The sequence below is a fragment of the Leptinotarsa decemlineata genome, unplaced genomic scaffold (assembly GCF_025532065.1).
Source record: "Leptinotarsa decemlineata unplaced genomic scaffold, Ldec_3_MD MMD2_tig00026340_RagTag_RagTag, whole genome shotgun sequence".
In the NCBI taxonomy this organism is placed as follows: Eukaryota; Metazoa; Arthropoda; class Insecta; order Coleoptera; family Chrysomelidae; genus Leptinotarsa; species Leptinotarsa decemlineata.
In genome coordinates, this window is record NW_027412694.1 from 9,946,907 (window position 1) to 9,972,500 (window position 25,594).

Below are 25,594 nucleotides of genomic sequence, written 5' to 3' on the forward strand. Positions count from 1 at the left end.
TCAGGTATAACAGTGAATGGAGAACACTTCGAGCATCTACTATGAATCAATGTTGTTTGGATTGATCTTAGTTGAATTTATGCACAATTTTCCAATTTTCAAGTTATGTAATTTTTTCAATTTTTGTTCCTTTTTCGTGAATTGTTCACATTACCTTTCGAATAAAATGTGAATTGAGAAACAGTTGTTTTTTCTGCAATAGAGCGGCAAAATGAAAAGTTAAATAGCGAACACTCACATGTCTGAATTCCTTATGGAATTACCTTCTCAATGCTGTGTCACCCTTAGTACCTAATCAAATTATATGAGTGAAGAAGGGGAGAGGAGAGAAGTATGACAGTTGAGGTAAAGAAAGGATTTGTACTCCTTGGATTTAAAATTGACGTGTTTTTGCATTATGTTCACAACACATGTGTTTTGAAGGATTCGTTTTCGGTGTCGAGTTAAATCGGACCATAATTACAAATATCGTCCACCATTTTGGAGCCACCATCTTGATTTTTTACACTGAAAAACAATTCATAATTTCGGACCCTAAAAACCACCAGTAATCAACTTTGAATCAAATCGGACCATAATTGCAAATCTTGTCCGCCATTGCTCGGTCGGTAGCCAAGCGGTTCGGCGTGGGTGCTATGTTCACTCACTCGAATTGACTGCCTTGTTGGTCGGTGGTTCAAGCCCTAGCCTGAACGATCGATCTTCACTTGCTATCGTCCAACCCGTGTTAGGAATCACACGTTAAAAGGTAAGACCTCATTAATCCTTAGCTCGCACAAGTTTCGACTTCTGAGGGTTGTCTTTCGTAGGGGTGCGACAGCTGGTTAACGGAGAAACATATTTTAAACAGACAGATTTTAAACAGATTGTGAAGCCGCCACCTTTTTTTTGTTTTGCGATTGAAGTATCATAATTTGGAATACGGAACAGTTATTTTCCCGCAAGAAGGCACAAAAATCGAAAGTTAGGTAGCTAAAATTGACATGGCTGAATTTCTTATGAAATTACCTTTTAACGATGTGTCACACTTACTACTTTTCCTATTCAAATTGTTTGGTGATAGTCACCGAGGGGTGGGGAAAGAGGTATGACAGTTGAGGTTATGATAGGAAGATATCCCCCTTGGATTAAAAATCGACGTGTTTTTGATTTTTTTCCAGAACACATGTGTTTTGAAGAGATTCGATCTGTTTCGTTTTCGGTGCCCCACCCTGTATACGGGGAATACACAAAATAACCATAGGACGGTAGCCTGGTGGGTTAACGTGGGTGGTGGGCTCGACTGCTGTGTGAACCGGTGATTCGAACCGCAAGGCCGGACGATAAATTTTCACCTCCCATCGTCCAACCCGTGTTAGGAATCACACGTCTGCTGTGTGAACCGGTGATTCGAACCGCAAGGCCGGACGATAGATTTCCACTTCCTATCGTCCAACCCGTGTTAGGAATCACACGTTAAAAGGTGAGATCTCGTTAGTCTTTAGCTCGCATAAGTTTCAACTTTTGGGAGTTGTCGTTCATAGGGGGCGACAGCTGGTTAACGGAAAACATATTTTAACAGGTTTTAACAGATTTCACTTGTGAAACTGACCTTGGAATAAATTTCAGCTACGGGATTATCCATATGGAAGTAGTTTAATTCGTAGAGAATACCTTTGGTATTGTTCTTTTTTATCAATAGGCATCTGGTATACGGGGTATCACACTTGAAACTCCCACTCGAAATGTCTCCGGTACTAGGTAACATATGTTAGGGAGTGCGTTAGGATCAGAGCTCTGGACAGCCCTGGACATTATCTTGTTGAGAGTACTGGATGGGACAGCCCTGAATATCACCTGATAAGTTTACATAAGAGGATGATACATTCCTTTGTGTGTTGAAATATGTTTAAGTGGGGCAGTCTGAAACTGACATTGTTGTTGAATAGACTAATAAATGTTATAAAGTTGGTGGTGTTATAAGAGTTTCAATATCGTTGTTAGCCAGTGAGGCATTCCTAACATCTCAGAAGAGGGATCTACGTCGTTTTTTTTTCTTACGCTCCACGTTGAATGTTTGAAGATGGCAGGACGGCGATCAACAAAACGCCGTAGGAGGTCGAGTTCCTCAGAATCTTCATCTTCATCAAGTTCTGAAGAGTCGTCTAGCAGCAGTGAACCCAAACGACGAGCACATAGAGAGAAATCGGGTAAACGTAAAGGTCGGAGGTCCAGGGTAAGAAGCACCTATTTTGATTTTTGTGAAAGAGGTGAGTCGAAAAATGTTTCTACAATTTGTGAATTTGACCCAAAGTCTGATTCGGTTAGAGACTGGTTAAGTATTGTGGATCAACATGCAACATGTTTTAAATGGGACGATAATACAACAAAAACTATTGCTTTGAGTAAACTTGGAAATACTGCATCACAATGGTTTCAAACTTATATTCAAACGGAAATCGGTTGGGCGAATTATTCGTGGGCTAAATGGAAAAAAATTCTTTCTACCACATTTCAGTCTGTTAGGAACACCCATAAATTTTTTATGGAAGTTGCGAATCACAAACCATTTGAGGGGGAATCATTGTACAGTTTTCATTTCGATCACCTAGCTAAAATAGAAGCATTGAAAGCGAATTTTTCAGAGGCTGATAAAGTGTCACTCATTGTTGGCGCAATCGGGGATGACACGGTTGCGTCGGCTGTGAGAGCAGCTAATATTACAGATCTCAATCTTTTGGCAAGTTATTTGAGGGACAGAACATATGCTGAGTCAGGGCCAAGTCACAAACAAATATATAACAATACTTCAAATATCAAATTAAAACAGCCAAAACCTACTGGGAAGAATGATAAAAATTTAAAAATACAAAGCACTCAAATCAAATGCTTTCATTGTAATAAACGGGGACACAAAAGAAGCGAGTGTAGAAGTTATAATATAAGGAAGTGCAATTTTTGTCATAGAAAAGGTCATATCGAAGCCGATTGTTACTCACAAAAAAGACAGACCGAGGTAAAATCAGAGAAGTTCATAGAAAAACCACAAAAAATTAATGTGATCGAGAGTTCCAATAAAGATAAATTCTATCGAAAAATTAAAATCAATGACACTTCCCTTTTGGCTTTTATTGATTTTGGTAGTGACTGTTCTATTTTGGAACATGAATTGGCACAGGAGCTTGGACTAAAAGTGTGCAAACTATCAGTTCCTGCATTATTATCAGGTTTTTTAGATAACATTACAAAGGTAGACGAGATTGTCGAGGCTTCTGTAACAATCGATCAGATAACATTGCTTTGTCGATTTTATGTTATCAATTCTTTGTCAGTTGATTGTCAGTGTATAGTTGGTAGAAATTTTACTGAAAACATTGCAATCAATTACCAAAGAGTAGGCAATGACTTAACATTCAGTTATGCACAGGAACCTCTAGAGAAAGTTGAAAATATTTTAAAAATTTCGATTCACTCTGATCAAGAGATAAACGACCTGTTACGTGAAAATAGTGACTGTGTAGCTTCTTCTCTCAAATCACTTAAGGGTATTAAAAAGTTCTTGATGAAAATTCAACTTTGTCACCCGAAAGTTGTTGCACGAAATCCGTATAGGTTGGCACAAAGTGAAAAACCAATAGTCAGAAAGTTGGTGTCTAAATTATTAGAAGCAGGAATAATTCGCGAAAGCAGTTCTCCGTTTGCTAGTCCTATTTTGTTGGTAGATAAGAAAAATAATGAAAAACGTTTGTGTGTCGACTATAGAGAGCTTAACAAAATCACTATTAAAGAAAAATCTCCTCTCCCTTGTATAGAAGATTTGATAGATAGATTGAAGGGATGCCGATTTTTCACAAGTCTTGATTTCAAATCTGGCTACTATCAAATTCAGATGCACCCGGATTCAATAGAAAAAACAGCTTTTGTTACGCCGGATGGGCATTACGAGTTTTTACGTATGCCCTTTGGCCTTTGTAATGCACCCGTATTTTTTCAAAAAGCTATACATTCAATTTTTGGAAATTTAAGATTTGATAAAATTATAATATACCTCGATGATATCTTGATTGCAACTAAAACTAAGGCAGAAAATATTGAAACTTTACAAAATGTCTTCCAAATTTTAAAGGAAAATCATTTAACGTTAAATTTGGACAAATGTTCATTTCTACAAACCAGTATACTCTTTTTAGGCTATGAAATTGATGAATCAGGTATTCGTCCTGGTAACAATAAGGTAAAAGCTGTACAAAATTTTCCTACTCCACAAAATATTCATCAATTACGTCAGTTCCTCGGTTTGGTGAGTTACTTTAAAAAGTTCATTGATAAATTTGCACAAAAAGCTAGTATACTAACAAAATTGTTAAAAAAAAATAGTCAATGGCTGTGGACGGAGGCACATTCAAAAACTGTTGAGGATTTCAAAAATATTTTGATTAATAAAACCGTTTTGATTATTTTTGATGCAAAATGTCAAACCGTTGTATATACTGATGCAAGTAGAGATGGAATCGGTGGCATTCTGATGCAAATAACCGACAAGGGAGAGCAGCCAGTGTCATTTTATAGTCGGCAAACAAGCGAGAGCGAGAAAAGATTTCATTCATTCGAGTTAGAGTTGTTGGCAATAGTGTCCGTACTACAAAAGTTTCGTCATTATTTATTGGGTACTGAATTTATCATCAGATCTGGCTGTAATGCTGTTCGTGGAACAATTGAAAAAAAAAATATAAACCCACGCATTGGCAGATGGGTCCTCTCTTTACAGGAATATAATTTTCAAATTATTCACAAATCGGGAAATCAAATGGTTCACGTGGATGCTTTGAGTCGCAATCCATGCGTAACTAGCGAAAGTATACAAACAGATATTATTATGAAAATATCTGAAGGTGATTGGTTGGCGGCTGTTCAAGCCAAAGATCCTGAAATTGTGAAAATTAAAGAAAATTTGGAGTCAGGTGATGTAAGTAGAGATATTATTTATAATTATGATTTAAGGGCAGGAAAAGTTTTCAAGCTTACTGAGTATGGTCGGCGTTGGCTTGTTCCGAAAAACTGTCGATGGCAGATAGTAAAGGCTAATCACGATGATTTGGGACATTTTTCTGTAGAGAAAACTCTTCACAGGTTGCAGGAACGATATTGGTTCCCTAGAATGCGACATTTTGTAAAAAAATATATTAAGTCTTGCTTACACTGCCAGTACCATAAAATGCCCACGGGGAAAAAGCCAGGATTTTTATTTTCCATTCATAAATGTCCTTGTCCTTTTCATACAATCCATGTTGATCATAATGGCCCATTTATTGAAAGTAGAAACGGCAACAAATACATTTTTGTTATGGTCGACTCGTTCACAAAGTTCACAATTCTGAGTGCTCTTCCCAATACCAAGACGTCCCCGGTTCTGAACGAATTGCGTAAATTAATAGCCATTTTTGGAGTACCACTGCGTATAATATCGGATGCAGGCAAAGCATTTTCATTCAACAAATTTAAAAATTTTTGCGATGAACAAGGTATTCGCCATTATCAAAACTCTATAGCTATGCCTCGCGCAAATGGTCAGGTGGAACGATACAATAGGACAATTGTAGACGCTGCCGCAACAATGAGTGCTAATTTGGAGGAAGAAGATTGGGACAAAAACATATCTAAAATTCAGTTAGCAATCAACAGTACCTTCAATAAAACAATACAGACGACACCAAGTGAAGTTTTAGTTGGGTTTCAATTGAACTTGGGGAATGACCGCTACGTCACTCATGTCCACGAACCCCCAGCGATTGACGTAACCAAATTGAGGCAGGATGTTGCAAAAAGATTGGAGGAAAATCGTGAAAGGCAGAATAAAATTTTCAATATGAGACGAAAAACAGCTCCGGTTTACAAAATAGGAGATTTGGTGCTCGTAAAAGTAACTAATTTCAAAAATGATGGAAACAGTAAGAAATTAGTCGAAAAATATAAAGGGCCATTCAAGATAAAACAGAATTTAGGAAATGATAGATATAAAGTATGTGAAGAATTAGGGTCAGAAAGGTGCCAAAACGCAAACCGTTATGAGGGAGTCATCGGTGTGGAACATCTCGAACCGTTCACAGTGAGAGACGACAATTAGTGAGTGAAAATCCAGTCATAATTTAGGGATTGAAACTAAATTCATGATTAGGAGTTGAAGTTGGGGATTAAACCAACCGGCAATGATAACTCAGGGATTAAACTGAGTTACAAAAAAAACAGTCATAATTTAGGGATTAAACTAAATTCATGACTGGGAGTTGAAGTTGGGGATTAAACCAACAGACACATGCAGAAGTTGGGGATTAAACCAACAGACATGCATAACTTAGGGATTAAACTAAGTTATGACACGTACACACATACATATACAAAAGTTGGGGATTAAACCAACGGACATAATAACTTAGGGAATGAACTAAGTTATGACACATACACATATACAAAATATATTGTTTATATAGGTTTTCATTGGAAAGTTTGTTACAGATTGTTCTGATGGGTGTTTGAACCCATTTGAGGCCAAATGGGGTAGCAGGATGGCCGAATGTTAGGGAGTGCGTTAGGATCAGAGCTCTGGACAGCCCTGGACATTATCTTGTTGAGAGTACTGGATGGGACAGCCCTGAATATCACCTGATAAGTTTACATAAGAGGATGATACATTCCTTTGTGTGTTGAAATATGTTTAAGTGGGGCAGTCTGAAACTGACATTGTTGTTGAATAGACTAATAAATGTTATAAAGTTGGTGGTGTTATAAGAGTTTCAATATCGTTGTTAGCCAGTGAGGCATTCCTAACACATATTACAATTCTGCGAATGTAATTATAACTATAACTTGACATAGGAGTCATTTCAAATTTTGTAATAATAAACGTGGCGCTGATTTTCGAAAAATGTTGGGTTTCATAAAAGATTGAATTTGTAATAGTTTCGATCATTTCAGGGAATATTTTTCCAAAAATTCAAACTAGATATTAACGAAATCGGTATTGAAATAGATAATGATGATTTTTAAGATCAACTTCATCAATCATCATCTAAACTAATATAAATGTGAAAGTTTGTGAGGATGGATGTATGTATGTATGGTAACGCCTCTTTCCCGCCTAAACGACTGAACGGATTCGGATGAAACTTTACATAAATACAGCTTGTGCATCAGAATAACATATAGGTTACATTTTGTGTAATTTTGGTCATAATATAACGATAAGTATTAAGTGAGTCGGAAAAATGTTTGCTCTCTGAGAGCTGTCTTGGCGTGCGCTGCCTATACCGTTGGAGTTACATGCAGATAATAGGTTTGTTGTAGTTCTCAGTTTTCACTGTTTCGAATCGTCCAAAATCAGTGATTCAGTTGTGGACTGAGGAGGTTTACGTTTATCATAAATAGTTCTGAATAAAAGTCAGTGAAAGCATATATCTACCTTTTAAGTGGTAGCCACTATTTGCAAAATACTGAGTCATAAATACAATTAAATTGGATACAATTGTCGTTTTGAGTTATAATATAGATGAACTTTGTCTTTTACACTGAGTAATTTGGACGAATCGTTTGAAACTTATTACGATAAGATTAATTTGACGCAACGCAGTAAGTCATTACGCGTCGCGTCTGCTGTAAGACGACGGGGGACGATGCGCGAGGGTAAATGGGCGGTCTAAGCAATGAAGCGCCATCACCGAAAACGCGACCCGAACGCGGGCAGACGCGTGAGGGCAGATGTCATTGAAGGTTGTGTTAGTTTTGCGAATTTCTTCGTAGGTAACATAATTAGATTCTCGAAGCCATTTATTACTTAGTGCAGTAGGCATATATTTTTTCAGTTACTGTATTTTTAAAGTGAAATAAAGTGAATAAAAATAAATTACTAGCTGTAGCCCGCCCTTATATTAACTTACAACCGAAGCTACTGAACCCATCAGGAGGGTTTTTCGTATAGCGTAAAGGGAATCAAGAATGTCCACTCCCAAGTGAAAAAAATAGGGGTTCAAAAATTGTATTCAATTTCGTCAGTTTTAAAGTTGACAACCTGAAGTTTTGGGTTGATAAAAGAATATTGTAACTATGTATTTCTTTTAAATGGTCTGTCACGAAACTTCACGTGATAAACCAAATTCTACGCTGGCGAGGCTGCGGGCAACAACTAGTCATCAATATTTTTTTAATAAAACAATTGCTCATTTCTTGCAATAGATAGCAAAATGGAAATAAATCTGGATTAATCAATTGCTAAGTACGATCCTAAATTGACAAATGATGCATGACTCTAATTATATCACTGCTACAAAAGTGAAGATAATGTCAAGCGTAGAATTGAAAAAAGTGAAAAGAACCACAAGTTCATTCAATTTCATTACCCTATAACTATCAACAGTTCATTGACCACGTTTTCAATTGGAATGGCACAATTCCAAATTCATCATTTTATAAGTCATTTGTAACATCTGTTATGAATTTAAACATCAGAAGAAAGATATTACAAATCTCGAGAAATTAGGTAAAGAAATATTAAACTGAGACTTTCTTATACCAAGTGAAACATATTTACTAGGGTTGAGATTGGTTGAAAGATATACGAGAATATTTAGCACACGACGATATCTTATGAATCTATACAGCATAGTGAAAATAATATTAATGAGGATTTGATTTGGAAGGATTCAATTTGTGTTAGGAATCACACGTTAAAAGGTAAGAGCTCGTTAATCCTTAGCTCGCACAAGTTTCGACTTTTGAGGGTTGTCGTTCGTAGGGGTGCAACAGCTGGTTAACGGAAAAACAGATTTTTTTATCAGATTTTTCAAACAAGGGCGGAACTCAGCGATCTAATCATAAAAATTGATGACACCGGTCGTATCAGGATAAACATCTGGGAGTTTATATCGATGATGGACACAGATTTGAAAAACATACTTCAATATTGATTCAAAGAGTATTTGGGAAAGTGAATTATAGTATACCTTCATAGGCATGTCTTGAGGCTAAAAACCAAATTTCTCATTTGTGATTCGTTGATACTATCTAATTTCAACCATTGTGACGTAGTGTATCATTATTTTCTGAACAAAAATGAGCAACAACGAATTCAAAGAATTCAAAACTCTTGTTTGAGATTTTCGTATGGCATTAAGCCAGGTAAAAGCCAGGCTGAAAGTGGACGATAAGCGGACTCTTTATTCTTCGACATTATTTCACGAAGTTATAGTCAATAGAATACCTCCTTTCCACTATTACAAAATAACTTATCGAACTGATGTTTATAATGTGAACATCACATATACAATAGCTGAATTCTATCACAATTTACCACCTTCCGTTTCATCGAAATCTTGCCAGTTCCAGGAACTGCACGAAAGAATATCTTCTGAACGAACAATAATAACCCAATATCTTCTACGACACATTGGCTGTAGCTAAAATAATAGTATTCTTATGTTTATATCGATATCATCTCCCCTCTTTATTCGAATTACCCGCTACCACAATTACAATTACAATTCAGGCCCTTTGTTTTTCTGTTTTTCTTTTTTTTTGTACGGTGCCAGAGGAGTATGAACTCTGTTCAATCTTGTATTCTATTTACAAAGGACCACGCTCATGTCACATTGGTTATTCTGCACGAGCGATTTGAGGGCATGACCTCACAAGTAGGTGATGTGAAATGGCCATCGAGATCATACGATTTGATCCCGTTAGACATTTTCTTGTGGGATTTTCTTAAGTCGCATGTTTATGTGAATAAGTCACAAACCACAACGATCATGTTGCAGAATGAAGATTGTTTCTGTATGATGGATGAGCCCACTGTATATAACTATGTTGTAGTTGTTATTTAAAAACATTCGAGTTTGATTACTTGTCAAAATATACGTACCAAAAAAGTCATCAAGTATATTTAATTATATTCAATCTTATACAAATTGTATCAGATCCTCTAAGCTAACATAACCCATGCCGTCGGTCATGTTTCAGCCTGATTTATGCGCCAGAGTCATGGAAAATTAGACGTTTCGGATGTGTTGCACCTAGAGAAGCCGTGGCGATCATTTGAACGATGTTATATTCCACACATAATGGCATCAATAGATCTTTCAAACGAATAAAAAATTTCTATGATTTCTAACTCATACTTTGTTTTTATTGAAATTAAAGATAGGTAGAGCTTAATGATAGATCCTATAGATCCTATAAAAACGTCCAGGTTGCTATATGCAACCTTTTTAGTGAGTATTTTTCAACTGTTAGCAGTAGCATATCCAAACCTGATACTAAAAATATTGATTATATGTCATCTTCACATCAAAGTATTTTTTATATCCAGCAACTAAGATGGAAATTGAACAAGTTATCAAAAAAGTTTGTAAGAAAAAATCGTCCGGTATTGATGAAATTCCTGGTCTTGTTATAAAAAACATTCCCAATGTAATTTCTGAGCCTTTGACTCATATAGTTAACTCCACTTTCATAGAGGGGAGGTTTTATTTTTGGTTTTTATTAACGATCTTCCGAAATTTTGTTCGAAAGCTTCCATTATTATAATTTTTGCGGATGACACTAATATCTTGGTATCTGCGGAAACTATGTCCGAAGTAATTGTCAAAGCTAATGAAGTAACTGATCAAATTGAAGAGTGGTGTTCTACAAATGGTCTGCTGCTAAATTCTGCCAAATCTCAAATGCTCAACTTTGTTACTAAAAATATAACTATTGATAAAAGCTATTTGGTAAGATTAAATAATGAAACTTTACATCAAGTTAATTGTACTAAATTCTTGGGTGTTGATATTGATAATAAACTAACCTGGAGTTTCCATGTTGATAGTGTCAAACTGAAGCTCAGTAAACATATATATTGTGGTGGATCCTGTCAAAATAAACAACCTATAAAGCATGGCTGGGTTTCTGTGGTATTGAATTGAACCTGGCCACTTCAATCCAAATTCAAAATCGCTTCTAGATCCTCATTAATATATGCAACCTCCTGCTGCCGGTGAAGATGTGCATTCGTAGCCGATGTTCAAATGAGACGAATGCAACCTGGAGTTTTTCAACATGCAGAATTCTGTTGTTGCTCTCTTTGTGTGATGGGCTCAACCTGGGTCCAGAGAAAATTTTAAGTTAAAAAATTGGTTGCTTGTTATTGTTAGTCCTGTCTTCTCTGTTTAACCAAACGTCCTGTGGGAAATGAGTCGTGAATATTCGTCTATTTGATGGCACTGGATTCGAGATTCCGAGTAGATCGTGTCATGGAGATAAATGGTGTTCTTTATGACCTCACAAAGGAGCTGGCGGGTGAGGACAACAAAGACGAAAATTTTCAACGCCACTTCACGCGACATCATCGTTTACTGTCTTGCCGGTGATGAGACAATAAAGTCAAAAAAAAACACAATAATCTGTGTTAGCCAATTCGCTTTTGATTGCCACTACAGCCGAGTCTTTCCTATGTTTACAGATATTGAAGAATCATTGAAAAAACTGATGTTTGGGCAGTAAAGGCCATCTTACAGAGGCCAGCAAAAATGCAAAATATTTTTTCCTGCGACTGCGGTTGAACTACTACTAGTAATATGGTCCTCATCTTAATGAAAAATAATGTCCAGTTATGGTATCAGCCGGGGAAGTAGTGGTTTTCCGGCAGGCAATCATCATAACTTATGGTGTAGGTACTTCAAGAGAAATGTATGTTTCGCGATTTAATTTCGAAATATTCTCTCCTAAAAGAAAATTAATACCTACATCGGCTGTTTCTTCCTCGATTAGGTCTCTGTTCGATATTGATTTCGAAGGTGAAAACACTTGATTTTTTAAAGAAATTTCAAGAACTTCAATCATGAACTTTTTTCTCAAGATGCTGCTAACTTACCATGGGGTGATATTGTGACTATGCAAGATATCAATTCCAAAGTAAATTTTCTCAACTAATACATCATTATGTTTTTTGACAAACATGCTTCAATTTGCACTGTAAACAAAAAACATAAAGCATCCCCGTATATAACTTATAATATCAAATTGATGATGAAAAACCCGTGATGGAGCTCATGCCAAATATCTTGAAGAAAAGACAGCAGCAGTTAGACAGTACTATGTAACTTTACGCAACTACGTCAGAGACGCAGTAAATCGTGAAAAAACAGCATATATACAATTTGTTTTGAACAAAAATGAAAACAATTCAAAAATGGCATGGAGAAATCTTGCAGATTGAGGTGTTACTACAAAATCATCTTCGCAAAGCAATAGCCTGCCTGAAAAAATCAATGACTATTTTTTAAACGTGGCTAGACATTCGATAGTGAATAATAACACTTTTTCATTCTACAATAATGATAAATTGAACGCTATGAACCCTATGAACTTTTTCCTCACCGATATATGTAATGATGATATTTTGACTGCTATCAGAGAAATAAAATCTAATGCTTTATATTTTATATAAGGAAACAAGTATATCTGAGGCACCAGTTAATCTCATACTAACACTGATGATTTTCAAACAAGACTCAACCTCTAACGAAAGCAAAAAACTCTTTGGAAGGTTCGAAATAGATGAACATTTCAACCTAGCAGACCACTATTATAATATTCATGCAGTCATTGTTCACTGTGGTTCTGCGGTGAATTTGGTCATTATTACGCCTTGGTCAAAGAAGAAACGGACTGGTTTAAGTTTGACGATAGTCGTGTCACGAAGTGTTCTGGCGATGCATTGAATTTATTGGAGCCTCTGGAGACACCCTACATTTTGTTTAATAACAGAGAGGACATTGTTAGATCAAGATCTTCAGATGATGTGGTGCTGCAGGTTTTCCTGCAGCTGAAAAAGCGAATGCGCCACTGGAATCAATGCCCGGAGCGCCAATTAATTTTTATTGTTGTTTTTATTTCATTTCTATCGTTGTTTTAAATGCTTTAGATATTGACAATATAAATATCAAGATTGTTTCTTAAGTGAAACCATACTGTATTGACGAAGTTAAACACATTTTCAACGAGTCCTTCAGACAGGTTATTTTTCCAGATGTTTGGAAGGTTGCAAACATAATTCCAATTCCGAAAAAGAATGCACCTATCACGTTCAGTGATCAACGCTCTATCAGCATTCTGCCCTCATTCTCTAAAATATTCTAGAAATATGTTTTCCGTCAAGTAAGAGCTTTTCTTGAAGAAAATCGAATACTCCTCTTGAAATATACTACCCTCCAGAGATCGATCAAATGTCACCATTTTAGTACTGCTTGATCAAAGTAAAGTTTTCGATTTAGTTAATTTCGATTTCAGCAAGCTCAAGTTCATAGGATTCGATGACATTTCTCTTAAATGGAGGACCAGCTATCTCACAGGCCGATCACAGAGGGTCAAACTGGATGATTACTCATGGTCATCCCTAAAAGAAACAATCTCGGGTGTACCGCAGGAAAATATTTTAGGACCCTTGATGTTTTCAGTGTTTATTTTGATTACCCCACTTTCTTATCACATTGTCAAATATATCTATACGCAGATGATATGCAGTTATATTTGTCTTCTCATAACACCGATACAGAAAGTTGTTTGGCCAATATATACTCAGATTTGCACAAAAAATTCCTATACTCGGAGAATCATCTACTGAAAATCAATCCAAATAAAACTTTGGCCTTATGTATAGGGTCTCAAAGACAAATAGTAGAAACTCAGTGTAACTTTAGGCTCACTTTGGATAACGCAGACATTGTCTGGGTAGACAGTGCTAAAAATCTTGGCGTAACCATACATAGCTCTTTGTCTTTCCATGAACATGTGATAAATATTTTCAAAGTATCATTCCTCAAACTCAAATCGCTATATAAATTCAAGTATCAGTTATCAGAAGAAATGAAACTCAGTTTAGTTAAAACTCTTATTTACCCCCATATCGAGTATTTTTGTTTGATGTACTACAATTTTTTGCCACAATATAACAAGCAGAAATTACAACATATCCAAAATACTTGCATACGATTCGTATGCTGTATACCATAAGGTGAACATGTCACACCATTTTTGTTGAAAATGAAGGAGCTGAATGTGAGGTAGGTACAGAGTTCAATATTCGATAAAAAAATTTTTGTTCAAGTTTCTTCAAACTAAAACACCTTGTTATTTATATCTATAATTTATCAAGCAGGCATTCTGACATACATATGGTCAATTTGAGAATTAATTAATTCAACATACTTCCAAATTTCAAGGATGTTTTTCTCATATAGCCCCTTCTTATCTGAATGAAATTTTACCCCATTCAAATCATAATATTCATCAATTTAAAAAAGAAATGAAATCACAGATTCTTACTGGTCAGTGCTAATTTAAAAAAATCAAAATTTAGTGTATGGTAAATTGACTCAAATAATGTTGAGAATATTGAGAGTTATTGGCAACTATATAACTGTTATTTTTTTCTCTTCTCTATCATTGTTATGATAGTAAATAAGTATTTTTATAATTATTTCCTTACACTCACTGTATAATTTTTGGGAGGGGTGGGAGATAGCCTTCGGCTAATCCTTTTCCTTTTATGTATAAATGTATTTTTATGAATAATAAACAATATTATTATTATTATTATTAATAATAATTATTATTATTATTAACATGGTCCTGCTGTTGGATGAACGAGAAACGTCTGCAAGCAATAATATTAAAATCTATTGAAATGTTTTTAATGTGACTGTACTACAGAAGAAAGCAAGAGTAAAAACCAAGTAAGTCAATATTGGCATGATTTTCACACGTTCTTGAACGTATTAGAAAGTTTTTAATTATTCTACGACACAACAGGAAAAAAAAATGCAATTTAATTTATGGAGTTAACGAAGGTAGTGAGTCGTTACACCAGGAAGACCACGGAATGAATGAAGGATTGTTTTATGATCTAAAAGAAATCGGATATGTTTTCATCGCATCGGATGTCTGCCATGCTTGAAATCGGATATAGAATATTTGAAGAAAATTTACATTTCACAAATGTGGAATACGATATGCCAACATTTATACCTATATGTAACGAAAATTTACTTTCCAATAGCAACACTAAGTAAAAATTTTATTTTGACTGTGCATTTGATTATGAATAAATAATCTATAATACTAATCTCACTTAGGATTTTTTCTATTATATCTCAGATAGAACAGCAACCACATGTGTATCACATTTTGACTATATGTTTCTGTTTGTAGATTACTCTCAGAATAGATAGAATGAGCAATTTCGTAGAAGCTATGACAAAGTATTTCTAACAGAGTATATCATCAGAACTAGAAATTGACACGAAAGTAGCATCCAACAAATTCATAAAAAAACTGAATTTTTTATACGACAAATCTATCAATTTGTTGAAGAAATATTATTGAATTACCTAATAATAGATGAATTCTCATAATTGTAAAGGAGCGTTTCCATCACCTTTTAACATCTGCTGGTTAAATCAGGGTCATAAACGAATTTTAAACTTGTATTTTCATATATTTGTTTTTGAAATTTCTGTTAACGTCATCTAACACAATATATTAACCGGGAGGACAAATATTGAAGACATCCCAAGAACTTTAATTGAAAATTCTAACTAGGAACCATCATTGAATAGTTGATCAATTTGTTCTTTAATCCTTATATCGGTGGTCATTCGATTCTTCACACTTGACAAATAATAAGATCCACTTTCTATACTTCAAGAAATATTGAAACATCTCCAAAGAGGTGAGTTTTAATGTTTTCATGTCACCTAAGTTTATATCCAAGAACCGTGGTTATTTGGATATGTTGAATATAATTTTCACATTGCATCCAAAAGTTTACAAGAATATTCCCTCGAAGATTTAAATATTTTTTTCAGTATTATTCTGGACTTAGTTACCTGTTGAACTATTCAGTTAACATTTTGATAAAGTTGAAATCATTTGAACTCAGTAAAATAGTCTCGTAAATTTAGATTTATTCCATTTTTAGAGATTTGAAATTTTGTTTTGCTTTTACAATGTGTGTCTGAGGTAATCATCCAAATATTCAGTTAGAAAGACGAGCAATACCTTGTTTGAGAAGGTAATGAATAAGCCTAAAATTGACTTAAAATTATCGCAAGTTTGGAAAGTAAAGGATTTCGATTTGGTTCTAACAGCTTAACGGAAAAGCCATCGGAATCCCTAGATTCTAAAATGAACATTTGAACATATGAATATTACTGGAGTTCTTTCTAAACACCAAACCGTTATTTTCAACAACTCGACACGTGTTTCGATCACCAAGTGATCATCTTCAAGAGTGAAAATGATCACTTGGTGATCGAAACACATGTCGAGGTGTTGAAATAACGGTTTGATGTTGGGAAAAAAACTCCAGTAATATTCATTACTACACCAAAGGTTCCAAACAGTGCATCACAAATTTGAACATATAAAAAATTGACATTAGGAAAGAAGCCTGAAAGGCTCCTATAATTCCTAATAAAGTTTTATTTCGGCTTCAGTTGAAGCATGATTCCAAAAAAATTATTTTTGCTTCTCTCATGTATGTTTGAGATAAACATTCAAATATACATTTCAAACAAAGAGTAAAAAATGTGTTTAATACTTGGTTTACTAGTATATGGAATAACAATAAATTTATGAGTTTGCAAATCCGAGTATTCAAAAGATACTATCTTAACTTATGTATATGTAAACATTATTCCTAATATCATACCTTTCTGATAGGAAGCAGTGCTCCGAAATGAATAAAACACTTAGTTCTTACTGTACCATAAAATATGGAGTGCCCCAAGAAATGGTATTGGGGCCTCTCTTATTTAATATCTATTTGAATGATTTGTTCAGGGTCAATTCAGAAGATATCATTATTAGTTCAGCTGATGATACAGCCGTAATATATCGCGCTGATACTTGGAAAGAATTGAAAGACAAGGTGGAGGCAGATTTTATAAAAATTGACAGTTGGTTTAAGAGCAGATTGCTGACAATAAGTAAAAAAAAACTCACTTTGTACCTTCCACATATTTCAACAGCAACTTGGCAAATTATACTTTGTTGGAATTCCATAATGACAATAACACAATTCTATGAATATGAAAGAACGTATAAAATATTTTGGCATAACAATAGATAAAAATGTAGGGAATAAGCACGCAAAAAATATTGCGAATAAAATAAGGTCTCTACTGAACAAAGTTAGGTTTTTCAAGAATATTTTTGATATAGCTCAGCTACGAACATTATATTTCATTCCAGTACAGTCCCATATCAACTGTGGCGAGGTATTACTGATAATTGTCTTAAAGTCTCATCAATTTCTCATCAATATTTTCGATAGAGATTATACCTATCCGTACGAAACACTTTTCACAGAATCTAAATTTTTTACATGTAGACATCTATACTTTCTGAGGTTTGCAATGTATCATAAAATATATGAAACAAAATTATTGACTGTGGATCATTTGCACAATATCAGATTTAAACAAAAAACCTCAAGGATTCCTAAAGTAAGCACATCTCGAAGTCAAAGATTTCTCACCATAATCTGAACAAGGACTCACCTTATAGAATAGACAGCAACTCTGCAAATGTGCAATCATCAAAGGCCATATTAAGAACAGAACATTGAATGAAATATAAAACATATGTTATGTTATGACCGATAGTTTAGATTGTAATGTTGTTTGTTCACTGGTTCATGTTCATGATATTTTTATTTAGTTTTTCAATTCAACTGACATCACGCACAAAACGTCTCAACTCAGTTTATTGTTTCTTTTTTTGTCATTCACAAGCTCTATGAGCTTCAATGGCTTGTCATGTTTATTTCTGCATTCCGATTTGTTTATATGTATACGTATACAATCTTATGAAATAAACATTATTATTATCATTATTACAATCATTTCATGCAATAAATGTGTGGACGAGAAAATGTAGTATCGCTTTGTTTGTTGTGGACAAGGGTCGAAAAAATTTGAAATTACTGCTATTCTTTCTACACACATCAAGTTCTACACCTGTGGTTATTTATTGCCACTGAGGCATCCATGAATGGCCACTCTTGATTGTTTTAAACTCCAAAAGTAAACTTAATATTCATGAAGTGAAAAAACCTTCTATTTCACAATTTTTGTATCAAAAATTAGGAAGCACATTTTTTCATGTTCCACGAACAGAAAATTGGAGATGCTATATGAATTGAGTTCATTTGATGAATAGGCGTTGTTGCCAAATGTTTCCATACCAAAAATTAGAAAAATTGAAGTTTACATGTACATATCTACTTATGGCATTTATATAATGAACAGCTACTATTTTTTAATATCTTAGAAGTAAGAAATGCCTGCAAAGCTTAACAATTTGAAGTGTATAGGGAGAATACCAATATGCAAACAATTTCTGCTAGCTCCCATCATTATTCGTATCTGATGGGTGATGGAACTACATTTTCTTGAGCATAGGCTCAAGTAAATTTACACTGTAAATTTACATTGGGTAATGTAAATTTACAGTGTATCTAGACTTTTCTAAAGTACGATGATCAACATTTAATTGTTGTCACACTTGAAACGCTAAAGGCGAGGAGAAAACTTTTTGAGCATAAATATATCTTACAGAAGATTATTGAAACTGGGAGCTTTACTTTTCAGAAATAATTTGCGTGGAATGTGATAAAAATGTATGTTATTCAGACTAGACGAGCTTTTGAAACTCGTTTCAAAGAACACGAAGCACACAACGCAAGTTGAAACTAACAACAACGAGGTCTTATTTCTCAACAAACCACAACCAGAGCCAAAATTAACATTTTATGAGTTGAAGAAACATATACTTCAACTTCTATATTTTTTATTTATCTCATAAGTATTTTCAATTTTGAACCGTCTACCCCAGATGAAATCAGAAAAAACGATAATATATTTCATACGTTTATTCCAATAAGAAATCATCTTATTTGGACAGCAGACCTTCAACTCGATGTGTTGTAATTTCAGGTCAGCTACTTAGTGAAACCAATAAAAATTACGAAACGTATGATTATATAAGATCGCCTTTGCAAAAATGTCAAACAACCTGTTTGTATCTACGAGATCCTTTTCAGTAGAAGAACGATCATTAATTATGCTTATGCTTTGACATTCACATAGAAAAATAGTGAAGCGAGATATTTGAAAGGAGAGGAGAACCCACGTTTTTTAAGGCAATCTGTTCGTTTATGTTGAATTCATTATATGACAAAGGTATTTTATTTCATATGCCATCTAGTGATCAGATTTATTATACACTTCTCCAAGAAATTAACGCACAACTTCAATGAATCAATTTTATTTGTAATCAGAGGAGAAATAAAATATGAAACATCTTCAGAGTTAACCTACATAGTATCACTAATTGTAGCACTGTCAAATCGAGGATTGACGTAACATAGAAAAAAAAAGTAAATTATAAACAAAATATTGTTGGAAAAATATACAGAAAAGTGTCAATAACGAGTGTTTCCACCTCTACCACGTATAACAGCATCAAATCGTCGGCCCATACTTAACATTGTTTGCCCTATTTCATTCTGATCCAGTTCTTTCCAAACCTGAATCAGTGTCTCCCACAGTTCCTTCAGGTGGTTTGGTTGGATCCGGTGTTCTCTCAATCGCCTACTGAGGATATCCCACATATTTTCTATTGGATTTAAATCCGAGCTACCTGCTGGCCCTGCTATGGTGTTAACTTCAACCTCTTCGAGGTAATTTCTGACTATCTGTGCAACATGTGGTCTGGCGTTGTCTTGCATTAGTATGAAATTTTCGCCGATATAAAAGGCGAATGGTACTACGTGTTGCTCCAAGATCTCCATTATGTACTTTTTAGGTGTAACGGACCCATTGTGTGTGACCACGAGGTCCGTACGTGCGGTCAAAGAAATACCACCGCATATATCATAACGGAGCCTCCACCAAATAATGTTGTTTGTGAAAAGTCACATTGAGCATATCGTTCATTGGGACGTCGTAACACATGAAAACGTTTGTCGTTACTGTGTAAAAAAAATCGGGATTCATCGGTGAATAACACTCGTTCCCAGTCAGCCTTAACCAATTAACGTGTTCCCTCTCCCTTCGATGGTCTGCAGTTGATAGAGGATCCTGGGCAGCAATCCTAGGTGTTATGTTGTATTCCCTAAGTCGCTGGCAGTTTCCGTTCAGTTTTGAAACTGAATTTGTAGACTTCGGTGTGTAACAAACCGTTGTCAAAGTGCCAAAATTCTCAAATATCGATTCTGAATAGGGGTAGTTACTTGATTTCGTCTTTGACCTGGTATGCTAGCCTGTTTCACGGAATCTTAACAAGATCCGTGTGATGGATGTTTGAGACACATTGAATCGACAACCAATTCGTCGGTAACTCCAGCCTTCTTCCAAAAGTAGTACTGTTTGGGCACATTCATCACGGGTCAAGGGTTAAATTACGTGATCGACGCTCTATAATGAACACAATTGGAAATCCTTTACAAGTAAACAGTAATCGAATAAGTACACGTACAGATTTGCGAACTCAATAGGTACATTTCGTGCTACTTTTTATATGCGAATAAAAACTAAAGCGCTGAACCACAGGCACAGTCTAAACATATCGCATTCACAAGTAGCATATACGAGGGGTTAACCAAATATAACATTGTAGTAGGAGTTTTTATCAACGCCAACAAAATATTTTGATATTTCCATGTGGTGCGTTGATTTATTGAAGATGTGTAGATTACTGACTTTTTGCGTACTCCTTCGTTTTTAACTCTCACGCGATTCAGCAGGAAAAAAATCTTTCAAGGAATCGCGTATTATATTTTCCATTTTGAATACATATGATTGATGGGTTCATGCATATTCACAAACACTTTTTATAATTCTGTAATTCAATTTGTAATGTATCAACATCACTACATAGTAAAAAACAAAGTCGCTTCCCGCTGTCTGTACCTATGTATGCTTAGATCTTTAAAACTACTCAATCGATATTGATGCGTGTTTTTAAATAGACAGAGTGATTCAAGAGGAAGGTTATGTATATAACATGCGTAATATAGTAATGATAATTTTATAGGTTTTCAATGTGACGTCGTGAACACATTTTTTTGCGCTTACATTGCAAACGCTGGCTAAACCCTACGGATAGATCAAAATGATGTACAATAGGATTGTACACCTTGAAAAGGTCTACATAAAAGTTTGTGATATCTCATGTCGATTTGAAAACATTCTTAACAGAAATAGACGGAAAAGAAATACGTAAAATTATAGAAGAGTAAAAAAGAAAATGTTGAATTCTTTTATTTATATAGTCGTTTTCAACTGAAATTACTTTTTTAATCTTTTTCAGTCAGTCTTCTGCCAGTAATCTTCAAAATACAAATTTCCTCGAATTTTTATTCGGTACTTTGATGAACTGTCGCGAATGATAGGCAGCGTCGTCAAGAACTATTACACTATTCGCATTCAAATTTGGGATCAATGTGTTTTCAAACTATTCCTCGAAAATATTAGCTTCCAAGTTCTTATGATAGTCAACATTGCGGTTCTCAAGTTTTTTCCACATAAGTTCAAAGAATTCAGAACCCATCGGCATGTTAGGCGTAAACATTCTCGAACCATCAGTCCACCCTTTCGTAACTATGTTGTGACTGTCATGCAAAGTTTCGTTCAAATAGAAAATTTGCCGTTGTTCTTGTCTATATTTAGTTATTTGTTCTAAGTATTTATTACGCAATTCCACTATTCTTCTGCTTTCCATAACTGCTTGACGTGAATTTTAACACTCAAATCGCGATCAGTTCCTGAACTGAACACGACTGCGATAACATTCCCTGATTTTCCCGATTTCTATTCGTCACCGAAACATGACTTCAAAATTAATTTCATGACTCCTCAGCCAAACATAAAACTCGGTTAGTAAAAATTATCCAATGCGAACCGCCAAGTCTACAGTCCACTTGGACTAGTTCGGCTTTCTATGTATTGGTTTTTTGGCCTTTGAGAGTGGCGTCACCTTTAAATATGCACAATATCGTTTACTTCGACTATACCCATGTAATATTCCAAAGACATAAAGGCATGGTACATTGCTTCCGTTGTCAGCTGTTCTACATAAATTTGTGTTGTTTGTTGTTTTGTAATGAAGAAGTCGTCATTCAAAAATTCACGAATCGTACATCAAAACTCTTTCCTTATTGAAATTCTATTTATTTTCGAGTAGATACTCATTATTCGTACATCACAACTGGATACTATTAAGTGAAAGGGAGTCTACGAACGAAGAAAGTAAATCACCTGTTCCACCTTCCCAACATTACATAAAAACAATTCACTGATATTAAAGTGTTTTGTGAAGAACTATGAATTCTGTACTGTATTTTGAACTGGAAAAACTGAACTTCGTGACGAAATTTGATTGCTCATTTTACACATGAGAGAATTTAATAATTTAAAGTCCCCAAACTGAAACATTTGGCTTACGATGAACTTCATAGGCGAGGTGAAGTTCGTGCGAAGCATTTGAGGGACACGATTCTTCAGATATTACAATACTCTTTTTTTTTTTCAAGTTATTCAAATAACACTTTGTGAGATTTTCCCTGGACACTTTACAAAACAGCCATACAATAGCTTCCTCAAACGTTTTGCGAAGCCGATGGCGCATTGAAGGTGGGTGTCCTCGAATATAAAGTGCCAATAAAACCTGAGAAATTCTGTATGTACGAGGACTGTTAAAAAATGAGGCGAATTTTCATTTTTTCCAATCCTCAAAGCAGTTCTGAAAGGCACATTTTGGTATGTCCTTGAGCACTCTCAGCGATTCGGTTTTTATAATAATAATAATAATATCGTTCATTACCCATAAAAAATACTTTTATACATAAAAGGAAAAGAGTGTAAAAAAATAATTATAAAAATACTTATTTACTATCATAACAATGATAGAGAAGAGAAAAAAATAATAAATCATATACTTGCTAATAACTCTTAGTATTCTCAATATTATTTTGGTCAATTTAACAATTTCATTGCACTACCATACATTGAATTTTAAATTTTTTTATTTAGCACTGAGCAGTAAGAACCTGCGAGTTTATTTCTTTCTTAAATTGATGAATATTATGATTTGAAAGGGGTAAAATTTCATTCAGATAAGATGGGACTATCTAAGAAAAACATCCTTGAAATTTGGAAGTATGGTGCCTAGGTATGTTGAATGGGTCAATTCTCAAATTGATCATATGTATGTCTGAATGCCTGCCTAATAAACTATACAGGGTGTATAAATAAGTGTAAAACATTCAAAGAGGTGATTCCTCATCGAAAAAAAGATAGGATCTTTCATATAAAGAAATTTCATTGGAGCATCCCTTGTTAAGATACAGCCCCTTAAAGGGGGTACATACAATTTGTATAACAATTTTTTTCACAAGCACTAAAAAAGTTACAATATTGAAATTGACCTGACGTTTCATACTACCAAAAAGACACTTTGTTACGTTTCAATTTAACACTAGATCAAACTGCTCTTATGTGACCTTTCAAAACACTACGTTACCTTTTAAGATCTTTATTCAACGAATATTAACAATGTAATTAAGTTACAAGTATATTTTATTCATTTAACATCATAGTAATGGGAATCTTCCGTTCCATAGAAAACTATACCTGAAATGTACAAGAATAAATGTATGCTCCCTGACTAACTGCTTTGACCAGTACTTACACATTCTCCTATTGCCAATCGACGTTGGAGATCCGAAATTCCTCGCTAGGTTGAAATAGTTGTTATTGTTTGTTTCTCAGTTTTCTTCACCTATCATTTTTTTAGCCGTTGTCTGCCTTATTCCCTATACCTTTCCAAAAATATTTCTTGCATAGATCGTTATTCATTACTTCCAGAAGGATTACTGACATATTAGAGCCATATCGCCTGAAAAACAATATTAGTTAGCTCTGGTTTCTGAATACTGTTTGATATTTTCGGTAAATATTCTGCATAAGATGAATGTTCAAATATTCGTACTGAAAGGGAAGGTTATGGCGACTTACCTTATATGTTTCTATTCCATCGCATGAATAAGGATTGGTAAATAGTTGAAAATTGGTTGGAACAATATTTTTGGAAACATTTGTAAACAAGGTTAAGAGACAGCTGTTGGTTGACATCTGCCGAACTTTCGTAGTGTCGTTCCGTCGACTTACACCGAACTAGTTCTACAGTTGTTCACGGGTGAGGGATTGATCGGTTACTCAAGTTGTCAAGGGTTGTTTAAGGGTTGCATTGCTTTGAGAAGGAGTTTTGATGGGTCATGGACTTGTTGATATTGTCTCAAGTGGCTGTGGAGGAATTGATAGATTTATGATGTTGTGCACAGCGCCCCCTTGGTGCTTGTAGGGTAGGTTGGACGCACCGTGGCAACAACTGGTCAGCTGTCAGATGTGGCAGTCTTTTAGTATTCGGAAGTTGGCCTTCGATTGAGCTTGGTTCGGAGTTCAAAGCGTACCGTCAGACTGATTGTAGGATATATATGGTTGTATTTGTGCCATCCTTCACTGGGATTATTTCTACAAGTCAGGATTGTATAGTGGAAGACTGATTGGTCATTTTGGTGTGGATATTTGCAGTCTGAAACTTAAGCTCTTTTGAGGATTTGTGGTGGTTACCGAACTCGTGCCAGGTGGAAGGATTTCCGAAATTAGATTCATAAGAAACAGAAGGCTCTCAGTCACTCATCAAGTCCCAGTAGGACTTCCGTGCAGAGCACCGCACACGAAGAAACGTATAGAAAACCCCTTGGCCAGGGGTTTTTCTTCTCCTTTCTTTTTTTTTTCTTCTCCTTTCCTTTTTTTTCTTCTCCTTTCCTTTTTTTTTCTTTTTCTTAAGTTTTATTTATCTTTCTGGATCTTATTTGGTGATCCATTACTGGTCCAGCTTGTCGTGCCCTACAGGGTGATCTATCTTGGTGGTGCTACAGGGTGATCCATCTCCGCCGTACTACAGGGTGATCCATCTCAGCAGTACTACAGGGTGATCCACTTCCGTCGAACCACGGGGTAGCCTAACAACATATACCGGGTGGCCCAAAAGGAGCACGCAAGTTATAATTGATTTAATTGAAAATTTGTGATATACTGAGATATTTGCATAATTGTTGCCCTTATGTTTATTGATACCTGTTTGATATAGTGTTTGTTATTTATACCTGATTGATATAGTGATGCATTTGTGAAACGGAAATTGAGGTATTTTCTTCCTTTCACGATTGCTGATTGACACCGATGCGCCTACGCCTGAGCTCACGCGACGCAAACGAGTTTGTCATACCATCCGATACTAGTATTTACGATTTCACCTACTCAATTTTCGTGGTAGTTTTACTCGACGTATTGCAGTTTTTTTTGAGCGTCGTTACTACCGTAATTTATGGCTGATTGAATTCGTGGTTATATACACCGCGCTCGTGTATTGACATTTGAACATCGCGTAGTAGTGTGAATATTGCATTGTTGTCTTAGAAGCGTTGTTAGTTAATCCATGTAAGTTAGGATTACTGAAT

At 35.1% G+C, this 25,594-nt stretch overlaps 2 protein-coding genes across 2 annotated transcripts in view; both read left to right on the forward strand.

Moving 5' to 3' along the window:
- The window catches only part of Nost (Nostrin), a 288,623-nt gene that overhangs the window by 114,924 nt on the left and 148,105 nt on the right, over positions 1-25,594 (forward strand). The window lies entirely within an intron of this gene.
- LOC141485915 (uncharacterized) lies at positions 1,283-4,403 on the forward strand. The gene is made up of 2 exons (XM_074183581.1): positions 1,283-3,421; positions 3,462-4,403. Exons 1-2 carry the CDS (start codon positions 2,063-2,065, stop codon positions 3,465-3,467), a joined length of 1,365 nt encoding a protein of 454 aa, XP_074039682.1. The 5' UTR covers positions 1,283-2,062; the 3' UTR covers positions 3,468-4,403.

Coding starts and splice junctions, on each gene's coding strand:
- LOC141485915 (XM_074183581.1), top strand. CDS start 2,063: ATGGCAGGACGGCGATCAACAAAACGCCGTAGGAGGTCGAGTTCCTCA.